General features: G+C 45.9%; 1 protein-coding gene across 3 annotated transcripts in view; it reads right to left on the bottom strand.

The window, feature by feature from the left end:
• KIAA0319L (KIAA0319 like) overlaps positions 1-13,249 on the bottom strand; it is a 156,469-nt gene that overhangs the window by 59,415 nt on the left and 83,805 nt on the right. For all 3 annotated transcript variants that reach the window (XM_073563006.1, XM_073562997.1, XM_073563013.1), the window contains one exon: positions 7,548-7,645. In XM_073563006.1, coding sequence (XP_073419107.1) covers positions 7,548-7,645 — 98 coding nt within the window. The remainder of the gene's footprint in view (positions 1-7,547; positions 7,646-13,249) is intronic.

The following is a 13,249-nucleotide window of genomic DNA, read 5'->3' as shown; positions in this document are numbered from 1 at the left end:
TTGGGGGTTAATATGGGTTTTTGCCCCCGGTGGCCGCTGGTGTTACTACAAGTTTAGTGAGTCTGCTGCTGGATTCCCCCCCGCCCCCCGGTGGCCGCTGGTGTTACTACATGTTTAGTCAGTCAGCAGGTGTGACCACTCCCTCCTTCCTATAAAGGGTCATCAAGTACTGCAACTCACGGTTGGTGATATTATTCATTTGGAGACCAACCAAGCTGGACTCAGGAGCAGGCTGTGTTGCAGTGGAGCTCCAGCTATCCCCTTGATCTGGTGCCTTACTCTGCTGCTAGGAGCTTTAGCAGCAGAGAGAAGCTAAGTCTTGTTTTTTAGTTTATTTTACCCTTAGGTGTCTGTCTTATCTTTCCTTGTTGGTTATTTGGTGCAGTACATATTTTCCCTGTCTCACCTCCTGGGGTGGGGGTTGGGGGTTTAGCTCAGGGCTAAACAGGATATAGGGACAGGTTGGGGACTTGGGCCTCACTACCATCAATTGTACCCCCAAGTTAAGGAGAGTCAGGGCAGCCCCTTAGCCTGAGGGGCAGTTCAGGGGCCCAGGTTCCACGTCTCCTGTTTTTTCCCTTCTGCCCCATGACATTATTACCAAGCGCCCATTTTTTTCTGGTGAGCCATGGCCCAAATGCAGACCTTTGTTCAATTGCTGCAGACCCTCACTGAGGAGCGTGGGGTGCTGTGTGGTGTGGTGGAGCAGCAACTGCAGCAGTTGGTGGGGTTCAGGGCCTCAGCTCAGGTAAAGGCTCAATCAGAACCCAAGTTATCTCTCCCAGACAGGTTTTCTGGAGGGAGAGATAATTTTTTGTTTTTTCAGGAGGCCTGCAAGCTACACTTCAGGCTCCGCCCTCGTTCATTAGGGGGTGAGGAACAGCGCGTGGGATTCATCATATCCCTCTTTAAAGGTGATCCCCAATCCTGGGCCTTCTCCCTGCCGGCCGATTCACCATCTCTACGGTTGGTGGACGAGGTTTTTGCGGCTTTGGCGAATATGCCCCCTGTAGTTCTTGCTAGGGAGGAGGACTCATTGGTGCAGTCAGACGAGCCCAGGCAGGTGGGAGAAGTTGGTTCCTCAACGGTGTTGCCTGCGGTTCGTCGTGGTTTGGGGGCATGTTTTTGCTGTGGGCATACTGGCCATTTTTTTAGGGTCTGCCCGACTCGCGCCAAAACTTCTGTACCACCCAAAAAGCCGCATCCCCCTGGTCGTGTGGAAGGAGGCGACCAGGGAGTGTATATTTTCTCCATTTTGCCCTCTCAGTGTACTTTGTCAGCAGAAGTGGTGGTTGGCGGGGTACCTGAGGGCATACTGGTGTCTGTGGACAGTGGGAGCGGGAGTCAATCTGGTGGACGCTCACTTTGTCCAGACTCATGGCCTGATGTGTAGGACGCTGGCCAAACCAATAAGCGTCCAGGCCATTGACTCTGTCCCACTGAGCCAGGGGAGGTTGACACAAGTCGTGGAAAATATACATCTGCGTATAGGGACTCATCATGTAGAGTCCCTGTCATGCTACGTCTTGGGGGGGGGGGAATGCCATCACCTATCGATTTAGGCCTCCCTTGGTTATAAAAACACAACCCGGTCATAGATTGGCGGTCTAGGGAAGTAGTCAGCTGGGATCAGTCTTGTGAGGGCTGCTGCCTGGGGGCTACGGTCTCTGCCATCTTTCTCCACCATCCCCTTCTTCTCTAGTGTGACAACACAGGGGGACGCCTCTGTTGTCGGTTCTGTGAAGTACGTATGGGTGCCCACCAAAAACATCCGGTGGAAGTGTGCTGCAGGGGTCTGTGTTGTGAATTCCCTTGCTCGGATATCTGAGCCGAAACTTCCTCTGCTCCCAGGAGTCCTAAACTACAATGGGCTATGGGGGAAAACAATAATACTAATAAATTTGAAATATTGAACTATATTACCTGCACAATGGAAAGGGTCATCAAGAGAATTGTAAATTTTTGGTGTTGCACAATTTGCATGATACTATTGTTCTGGGTTTTCCTTGGTTGCAAACCCATAATCCTATTTTGGATTGGAAATCTCTGTCTGTGGTGAGTTGGGGTTGTCAATGTGTTCTTAGTGACACTACTGTTTTCTCCACCTCTCCCCAGTCTCAAGATGTTCCTGACTATTTGGCTGATTTTTCTGACGTGTTAAGTGAGAGTAAGTCCGCGTCTTTGCCTCCTCATAGGAGTTATGACTGCGCAATTGAGTTATTGCCCGGTTGTAAATTTCCCAAGGGCCGGCTTTTTAACTTATCAGTACTTGAACATGATGCTATTCAATCTTATATCAAGGAATCATTGGAGAAAGGTTATATCAGACCATCTTCTTCGCCTTTGGGTGCTGGTTTTTTCTTTGTGGCCAATAAAGATGGCTCATTAAGGTATTGACTATCGTTCCCTTAACAAAATCACTGTTAAATATCAGTACCTGTTACCCCTGATTTCTGATTTATTTTCCAGAGTTAAAAGTGCTTGTTCGTTTACCAAACTTGACCTCGGGGGGACGTATAATCTTATTCGCATCAAGCACAGGGATGAATGGAAGATGGCGTTTAATACTCCGGAGGGACATTTTGAGTACCTGGTGATGCCTTTTGGGCTCACTAATGCCCCTTCCGTCTTCCATTCTTTTATGAACGATATTTTCCGGGACCTTGTGGATAAGTTTTTTTATCATTTATCTGGATGATATTTTGATTTTTTCCTGTAACTGGGATTCTCATGTGGAACATGTCCGGACTGTGTTCCGGATTTTGAGGGGAAATACTCTGTATGTTAGGGGATCGAAATGTCTTTTTGGTGTACAGAGGATTTCGTTTTTTGGGATTCATTTTGTCCCCGTCTGCTATTGAAATGGACCCGGCCAAGGTACAGGCCATTTATGATTGGGTTCAGCCCACTTCTTTGAAGGCTCTCCAGAAGTTTTTGGGTTTTGCTAATTTCTACCGTAAATTTATAAGTAATTTTTCTGGTATTGTTAAACCACTGACGGATTTGACCAAAAAGGGCGCTGATGTGGTGAATTGGTCTCCAGAGGCAGTCACAGCATTCCAGGAGCTTAAGCAGACATTCACTTCTGCGCCGGTTCTACGGCAACCTAATGTTTCACTTCCATTTCAGGTGGAAATAGATGCATCTGAGATTGGTGCAGGAGCCATTTTGTCTCAAAGGGATCCGGTAACCTCTAAGATGAATCCCTGTGCCTTCTTTTCTCGAAAATTTTCTCCATCTGAACATAACTATGACGTGGGGAATCGGGAATTATTGGACATGAAATGGGCATTTGAAGAGTGGAGACATTTGCTGGAGGGAGCTAGACATCAAGTTGTGGTCCTCACCGATCATAAGAATTTATCTTGAATCAGCCAAGCTCTTGAATCCTAGACAGGCTAGGTGGGCCTTGTTTTTCACGCATTTTAATTTTGTGGTCTCCTTTCTTCCGGGCACTAAGAATGTTAAGGCGGACGCCCTTTCTAGGAGTTTCTTTGCGGATTCTCTTGATGTGACCGAGCCTACTACCATTCTAAATATGAGGGTGTAGTTCTTTCCGCCATCTCTCCTGATTTGAGACGTGCCCTGGAGGAATTTCAGGAGGATAAACCTGAATGATGCCCTATGGGAAAATTGTATGTCCCTGACCAGTGGAGGAAAAGAGTAATGTCTGAAATTCATTGCTCTGCGTTGGCTGGTCATCCAGGTAACTTTGGTACCAGCGATTTGGTTAGTCAGTCTTTTTGGTGGCCTGCCTTATCTCGTGATCTCAGGAATTTTGATCAGTCCTGTGGGACTTGTTCTCGGTTTGTTGATGCCCCTGCCGGTGCCCAGGAGGCCATGGACCCATATCCCAATGGATTTTATCTCTGATCTCCCTGGCTCTCAGAGAATAAGTGTTATTTGGGTGATCTATGATAGATTTTCTAAGATGGTCCATCTTGTACCACTCCCAAAGTTGCTATCTTCTTCTGAGTTGGTGCCCTTGTTCTTACAAGTGGTTCATTTGCACAGGATTCCTGAGAACATTGTGTTGGACAGAGGGGTCCACTTTGTTTCCAGATTTTGGAGAGCTTTTTTGTTCCAAACTGGGAATTCAGTTGTATTTCTCCTCTGCATTTCATCCTCAGACCAATGGGCAAACTGAGAGAACAAACCAGACGTTGGACTCCTATTTGAGATGTTTCATATCTGCTGATCAGGATGATTGGGTCTCATTTTTGCCTTTGGCCGAATTCGCGCTAAACAATAGGGCTAGCTCTGCCACTTTGATGTCTCCTTTCTTTTGTAACTTTGGGTTTCATCGTCGATTTTCTTTGGGGCAGGTGGAAGCTTCTTCCTGCCCAGGTGTAGATTCTGTGGTAGAGAGAATGCAGCAGATTTGGGACCAAGCAGTGGATAAGTTGTCCCACTCTCAGGAAAAGGCCCAATGGTTTTCCAACCGGCATAGGACCATTGGTCCCCGGTTTAAAGTGGGTGATTTGGTTTGGTTGGCCTCAAAAAATATTCCCATGAAGGTTGCATTTCAAAATTCAAGCCAAGGTTTATTGGACCTTATAAGATTTTGGAAATCCTTAACCCCATTTCTTTTCGTTTGGCTCTTCCAGTTACATTTAAGATTCATAACGTTTTTCATAAATCTTTGTTGAAAAGGTTTGTGGAGCCAGTAGTTCCCATGGCGGCGCCCCCTGACCCTGTACTGGTTGAGGGTAATTTGGAGTATGAGGTAGTGAAGATATTGGATTCTCGTCTGTCTAGACGGAGACTTCAGTACTTGGTCAAATGGAAGGGTTATGGCCAGGAGGATAATTCTTGGGTCTCTGCTTCTAACATCCATGACAAGAGATTGATTCGTGCCTTTCACTGGGCCCATCCCAATCGGCCTGGTGGCGTGGATGAGGGTTCGGTGACCCCTCCTCAAGGTGGGGGGGTACTGTTGTGAATTCCCTTGCTCGGATGTCTGAGCCGAAGCTCCCTTTGGTGGTCACTGAGAGCAGTGGAGCTGGCCAGATTGATGGATGTTCCCCACCTGACGACGATAATTGGGAACCTGGGATTATTGACTGGGAGCATATAATTGAGCTGGCTGCTCTTGAAGGTTGCTGGTGATTTTCCTCCTTGTGCATTTGGAGTTCTTTTGTCCCCTGCCTGATCTGCATGGTTCAGTTAAGTGATTCTTTTGCTAATCCTTTGCATCTAATCTGGTTGTGCCTTTTTTTTTTGCTTTCTGCTTTGTTGCTAAGGTTCAGCGTGCTCCCTGCTGGAGCAGCGCTGGGCCCTGCTTCATACGTTACAGCTTGTTCAGTCCTCTGTTATGTTAGTATCTTTTTGCTTTGCTTCCAGTTTATACCAGAGTGCTAATCTAGCGGGGCGAGGTCGTGTGGCCTCAGGTTTTTTGTATATCAGAAGTGTTGGACTTTTTTAGGGATTTGTGCATGATTGCAGACAGTATCTTTTCTGTCCTGTCTAGACAGCTTGGGCCCCACCTTTTGCTCAGTCTGTTCTCTGCCTGTGTTTGAGTCTCATCTTCTCTCACTGACAATATATGTTTGGGGGCTGTCTATTCCTTTGAGGATCTGCTCCGGGGCAGTTTAGATTTCACCTTTTTGTCTTTAGGCTTAGTTGGTTCTCTGGCTGTGACGAGGCATCTAGGGCATCGTAGGAACGCTCCACGGCTACTGCTAGTTGTGTTGATAGGATCAGGGGTCTGCAATCCGCTTAGTTACCAACCTTTCTGGTCTTCTGGTGGCTTAGCCTGTTCCTGCCATCCTCCTCGGTGACCCATTCATAACAGGCCTGGAGTTCTCGGGTGATTGGGCCGTATCGGGTGTCAGCCATTCCCGGCTCGGGGACTTACCAGCTGGAGTTGCCCTCAATAATGCCCATACACAACTCATTCCCAGGTCGGCACTCTGGAGATTCGTGGCGCCTCCGGAGCATACGTTGCCACCTCCATCTGCCAACGTTTGCCATGAACCAGAGAGTCAGGTGGTTGCTGAGGTGAACTCTGGTGGACCTGGGCATCCTCACCGTCAGTGTTTTTCTGGTGAGGTGCAGTGTTGAGGGTCCAGAGGCCCCTCATTGAAGGAGGGGTACTGTCAGGATCCATTTTTGGATCTGTGTCAGAGTCTGGACTTATATAAACCTTTTTCCTTTCTGGCCCTCGGGGGTTAATATGGGTTTTTGCCCCCGGTGGCCGCTGGTGTTACTACAAGTTTAGTGAGTCTGCTGCTGGGTTTCCCCCCTCCCCGGTGGCCGCTGGTGTTACTACATGTTTAGTCAATCAGCAGGTGTGACCACTCCCTCCTTCCTACAAAGGGTCATCAAGTGCTGCAACTCAAGGTTGGTGATATTATTCATTTGGAGACCAACCAAGCTGGACTCAGGAGAGTCAGGGCACCCCCTTAGCATGAGGAGCAGGTCAGGGGCCCAGGTTCCACGTCTCCTGTTTTCCCCCTACTGACCCGTGACAGAATCAGTTGTGATCGTGTGCTGTCCAATTTGTACACACTTATGCTTTCTCCCCGACCCAGGAGCTGTGAAATGATCAGACCATGTTCCTGTATGATCAGACACAGCCATTACACAGTACACAGCAAGGGCACATTTAAAACATTATCTCAGCACAGGAACATTTTGTCTAAACACATCCAATTGTGGAACTTATTATTATTCCATGATCTATTGATTTAAATGTACTGCATTTTTTGGACTATAAAACGTACTTTTTACCAAAAAAATTTGGGAGGAAAATGGGGAGGTATGTCTTATAGTCCGAACACAGGCTCACCGGGGTGTTGCGGCAGTGGTGTAGCAACAGTGGTGTAGAAGCAGAACCGGCGGCGGCAGAGGTGTGGTGATGCAGTGGAGATGCTGAGGCTCGGTGTCGGCGGCGCAGAGTGCACCTGAGCAGGGTCCCTTCCTCAGGATGCCGGCGGCAGAAATGTAGTGACGCCATGGCCCAATGTCCGTGGCGAGCAGAGCTGAGTGCATCACCGGTTTCCGTGGGGCCATCTTCCTGAAGCTAAGGCGGCGTGAGCACAGATTGAGATCACTGCGGCCCTCGGCTTCAAGAAAACAGCCTCCAGAGGCCACGCACGCGCAGATTGAGATCTCGGCGGCCATTTTCCTAAAGCTGATGGCCACCGAGATCTCAATCTGCGCACACGCAGCCTCTGGAATTTGGCCGCTGAGAAACCGGTGATGCACTCGGCTCTGCTCGCTGTGGACATCGGGACGTGGCGACGCTACATTTCTGCCGTTGGCATCCTGAGGAAGGGACTCTGCTCTATGCTCTACCTCACCGTCAACACTGGATCCGCATCATCGCTCCCCGGGACTGCAGCCGCCCGCATCCTGAGGAAGAGACCCTGCTCCATGCTCTGCCTCACCGCCGACACCGTCATAGTCTGAAAAATATTCTCCATCGTTAGTTGGACAACCAATTTAATGAGTTGAATTGAAGGATATAATCATAAAGTCACTTATAAATGATACATTTTCTAATTATCAATGGATGGTCTAACTATAGTAGCTATGAGACTTACCTTTGACAACTTAAGGGACTGAGAATGTTTCCCCTCCATCTCCCCACTGTAATCTGTAGGATGAGTGATCAGCCTCCAATCATATGTATAAACTTTACCTACAGGTAAATGGAAAACACACAGATCAGATAAATGCAGATTATCAGCAAACTCCTTATAGTGATGTGATTAAACAAAATCTGTCTAGTACACACCATAGCTACAGTAGATGATCCACAGTAATTACCACAATTACTGGGGTTTTCTTTTTAAAATTTGTATCCAAAAATAATAAAATCAGTTAATCACCCTGCACAGGACTAGCGTTGCCACTCCTTTGCTACCAATGGTTTTGCTGACCATCTGCAGTGGTGATGTGCACCACTGAGCACAGTGATTGACTGCAGCAGTCATGTGCATTGTAGTGCTTACGCCACCACTACAGTTGGTCAAACACCATAGGAAGTGGGGGAGAGGCCTCACGGGACACAAGCAGGGTGATTAGCTGTCATTTTCCTATTTTGCCATCCTGTAAAAAATAAAAAAAAATGTAAAACAGAAAACCACTTTCAATTAGTTTTTTACTGGCCCTTGCCTCATTATTCCCACTGTTTACACTGCTGATCAGGTCGCTGGGATTAGCAAGCAGTATGACTACACGGCCTATTATATTACAGTCATGTGTTGGAACATCACAGTGGAAAACTTAGGCTCTGTACACATATCCTTACAGACAAATAAGTGTTGTGTTGCATCAGTTATACAAGTTTTACAAGGTTTATCTCAAAATCCTAACGTGGTCTCAGTATTCTGCACATACACAATAATTCATGTGTGTCAATACAGCTCATTTTTCAATCTTTACTGATTTGCAGATCTCAACCCTCTCACAATTACCCTCCATCGCCACACGACCAATTCTCTAGTACAGGGGTCGGGAACCTTTTTGGTTGAGAGAGCCATGAAAGCCACATATTTTAAAATGTAATTCCGTGACAGCCATACCAATATGTTTAAAACTAAATACAAGAAAATGTGTGCATTTTATGCAAGATCAACACTTTTAAAGTAAAATAGGTCTCTGAATTATTTTATAATAACGTTGTTAAGCTGCTGCTAACCAATAATGATGGATGGATGGAGGGATGGATGTGTGGATGAGGGATGGAAGGATTGAGATATAGCTGGACGGATGGATGTGTGGATGAGAAATGTGTGGATGAGGGATGGATGGATGAAGAATGGATGGCTGGATGGATGAGGAATGGATGGATGGAGATAGCTGGACGAATGGAGGGATGGATGTGTGGATGAGGGATAGATGGATTGAGATATAGCTGGACGGATGGATGTGTGGATGAGGGATGGAAGGATTGAGATATAGCTGGACGGAAGGATGGATGTGTGGATGAGAAATGTGTGGATGAGGGATGGATGGATAGATGAAGAATGGATGGCTGGATGGATGAGGAATGGATGGATGGAGATAGCTGGACGAATGGAGGGATGGATGTGTGGATGAGGGATGGATGGATTGAGATATAGCTGGATGGATGGATGTTTGGATGAGGGATGGATAGATGGATGGATGAGGGATGGATGGAGGGAGGGGAGGATGAATTCATGAGGGATGAATGGCAGGAGGGATGGATGGAAGGAGATATAGCTGGACAGATGGAGGGATGTGTGGATAAGGGATGGATGGATAAAGAATGGATGGCTGGAGGGATGGCTGGATGGATGAGGAATGGATGGATGGAGATAGCTGGACGAATGGAGGGATGGATGTGTGGATGAGGGATGGCTGGATTGAGATATAGCTGTACGGATGGATGTGTGAATGAGGGGTGAAAGTATGGATGGATGAGGGATGGCTGGCTGGAGGGATGGATGGATTGATTAGGGATGGATGTGTGGATGAGGGATGGATGGATTGAGATATAGCTGGACGGATGGATGTGTGGATGAGGGATGGAAGGATTGAGATATAGCTGGACGGAAGGATGGATGTGTGGATGAGAAATGTGTGGATGAGGGATGGATGGATAGATGAAGAATGGATGGCTGGATGGATGAGGAATGGATGGATGGAGATAGCTGGACGAATGGAGGGATGGATGTGTGGATGAGGGATGGATGGATTGAGATATAGCTGGACGGATGGATGTGTGGATGAGGGATGGATAGATGGATGGATGAGGGATGGCTGGCTGGAGGGATGGATGGATTGATGAGGGATGGATGGTTGGAGGGATGAATGGATGGAGATATAGCTGGACGGATGGACGGATGAGGGATGGATGCATTAGAGATGGATGGAGGGAAGGATGGATGAGGGATGGATGGATGGAGATAGCTGGACGAATGGAGGGATGGATGTGTGGACGAGGGATGGATGGATTGAGATATAGCTGGACGGATGGATGTGTGGATGAGGGGTGAAAGGATGGATGGATGAGGGATGGATGGATTGATGAGGGATGGATGGATTGATCCATGGCCCCTTACCAGCCTGAGAATACCAGCCCCCAGCTGTCTGCTTTAGCAAAACTGGTTGTCAAAAATGGGGAGCACCCCACGCCGCTTTTTTTATAATTTATTTAAAAAATTAAAAAATACGGTGTGGGGACCCCTCTATTTCTGCTAACTAGCTTTGCTGAAGCTGACAGCTGAGGGTTGCAGCCCCCAGCTGTGAGTTTTGCCTGGCTGGTTATCAAAAACAAAGGGGAACCTACGCAGTTTTTTTAAAATTATTTATTTACGGCGCAGGAGTGGCTGATGAATACTCCCATCTGCCGCTCCTGCTCTGGCTGTTATTAGGGGCAGCAGGTGTTGGATGATGGGAGCAACTGTCCCATCAGCTGACACCAGTGACCAGAGGTAAACTTTATACCTCCTATCACAGCTGAGCGTTCACGCTGTCTTTTGACAGTGTGGGAATCGCGGCTGTCTGACTGGTGGTGATGATTTCACCGCCGATCAGAAGAGGTGTTTGCCACGCTAGCATGTACATCACAGCGTGACAAAACACCCGATGTTCAGGCAGATTTTTCTGACAGCCAGATGCAGCCATCAAAAGAGTCACATCTCACTCGCGAGCTATAGGTTCCCGACCCTGCTCTAGTAGTTTTAATGCCATCGGCTGGGTGTTCAGATGCACGTAATGACCATGCCTAATAAAATATTGGATTGTAGCACAACTCCATTAGGCTATGTGCACACGGTGTGGATTCTGCTGCGGATCTGCAGCGTTTCAGGCTCTGTGGGTCCGCAGCAGATTTAGGTGCGTTGTACAGTACCATTGTTTTCAAAGGTAAACTGAAAAACGCAGTGCACATGCTGCAGATTTTTCCGCTCGGATTTGCTGCGGGTTCAAATCCGCAGCATGTCAATTCTTTGTGCGGATTCTGCTGCGGTTTCACACCTTCTCCATTGTAGAGGTGTGAAACCGCAGGGCTAAACCGCATGTAAACCGCAGGTCTTTTGACCTGAGATTTTACCTGCGGATTTTTACAAATCCACTCGGAAAAATCCACAGGACCAAAATCTACGTGTGCACATAGCCTTAGCTCAATATCCTATTGACACCAGCTGCATTTGCAAATAATGGCCCTAATTCATGAAAATAGATTTACCTATGAGCCAGCCTAATAAAACACTCCCCATACCCTCTCACAGCATCCTCACTGCCCTGACAGCCATGTTGTAGCACCACTCATCAATGCTATGCGACGTTCTGCTCTGCATGCAAAAGAGATCATGATTTTGGTCTGAAGATCCTCATGAACTACCAATCAAACGTAGAGCTTTTAAATAGTAATGAATGTTGATCAAATAGTGGGTCCCAGTTATTACATTCAAAGCCATCACTGATCAGCTCATCCATACAAGTAAAAATTGCACATTTTGAGCTCTGCAGCACTGAGAAGGAGCAGTGTGTTGCTGGGAAATTGCAACATTTAGCGCTGTGAAGCTGGATGCAGAGAGGGACCGAAGGAGATGAGAAAAGGACAAAGGTAAAAGGAACAAAGTCTATGCAGGGATTACAATGTATATTAACAATAATCATACATGTACTGTGCATTGTAAAATGAAAAAAAAAAAACAACCTTTAAAGTCACAGGTATTTCAATAAGCGCTAAATAAATAGTGCAAGCAAAGATAAGAAAAATAAATCATACAAGCAAGCAGAAGAAAAATGACTAATTCTCCCCTTCCCAGGCTGCTTACCACACACTTTATATTCAGTGGTAACATGTAATGTCCCCATGCTGCTGCAGATTCTAGCAAGTGTCCTGCTATCTCACCCCCGTGATGGAGGCACAGCAACAATGCTCACTACTGCTGTATAATCATAGGGGCCGGAGCTCATTCTCACAGGGAGCAACGTATGGAAAACGCAGGATATAATTTATAGACTGGTCAAAAATAATATTTCTCATCATGAGTACATGGCTTCTTCTGATGTCACTTCACTTCAAGGAGGCTCTGCTTGTTTATCCTTAAAAGATGTCAATTCATGGATCTCTGCCAATATTGCTTGCCTAAAACTGTGCATTGACCCCATATGTGCAAGCAGATCAATTTTTAGTCTCTAAATTAAATATCATCTAAAGCTTATTCTCCATGGAATAAAAAAAACAATGTTTGGGGGGCATTTCACTAGAAAACACGATCGTAAATGGCACACCAGCACAATATAAAAATTCCTGGCTTCGGATAAAACAAGCATCAGTCAGCGTTCAGTAGAAGGCGATAACAGTACAGTAATTGTTTTCAGTGCCCTAGTGAATTACACGGCTTGTCACAGATACTGCACGTTTAAAGCTGGCCATGTAGCTTTTTCTTGTAAGACAAAGTAGTGATTTAAAGAGGTTTTTTTTAATTCAAGTATTATTGGCTAAAAAAAAATATTTTTACTATTCGGAATCATTAAAAACGTTTGCACAATTTGCCTCCTATAGCCTCTGTGATGGCTGCAGAAAAAGAGTTAACGTAGGATCAGTCAGTGAGCTGTTCTGATGGTCAAAAAGGAGACTCTGTAAATCTTATCTGTCTTTTTTGAGCTTCTATTCAGCAGATTTATGACCACAGGTCAAAATTGAATGTGCCAAGACACAAAGAGCCTGTAGACGCCAAAGAGTGCAACATTTTTTATTAAACCAAGTTGCAAAAATGATTTTTAAGCCTAAATACTCATATAGCTAAGAAATATGATGGAATAATTTGTCCCCCGACATGAACAACCCTTGTAAGGTGACCACTGTCATAAAGAGAAATCGAACAAAGCCTGCTTTTACCAATTTAAATACTGTTGTCAATCATGGACAATGGCATTTAAATGGAGTGATCAACCATCATCACCATGGCAGACAGGGGCCTGCGTGACTGCCATCTTGTTATTCCTGTGAAGCCCAGGCACAAGATGGACATCAGAGGAGACCATAATTTACACTATATACTGCACTTAAAGGATCGCAGGTGTAAGTTTATTAGAGACTAAAAAAATAGAGTAAAAAAAAATATATAATCAATATATACAAATTCATATTACCATCATTTTCTCAGTTTAAAAATAAAGCAAAAAACATGTCTGATATTGATACTTTGATATTGAAATATGAAAGTAATTACTCCATATGGTAAATGTCATAAAGAGACAAAAATATCAGATTTGATGTTTTTTGGTGTGCACCTCTCTAAAAATAACGTAATAAAAGGCT

This window comes from Dendrobates tinctorius, unplaced genomic scaffold (genome assembly GCF_039654945.1).
Source record: "Dendrobates tinctorius isolate UK_male_01 unplaced genomic scaffold, ASM3965494v1 ptg000015l, whole genome shotgun sequence".
NCBI classification, from domain to species: Eukaryota; Metazoa; Chordata; class Amphibia; order Anura; family Dendrobatidae; genus Dendrobates; species Dendrobates tinctorius.
The sequence above is the reverse complement of the archived record's forward strand: the minus strand, read 5'-3'. Positions and strand labels throughout refer to the sequence as shown.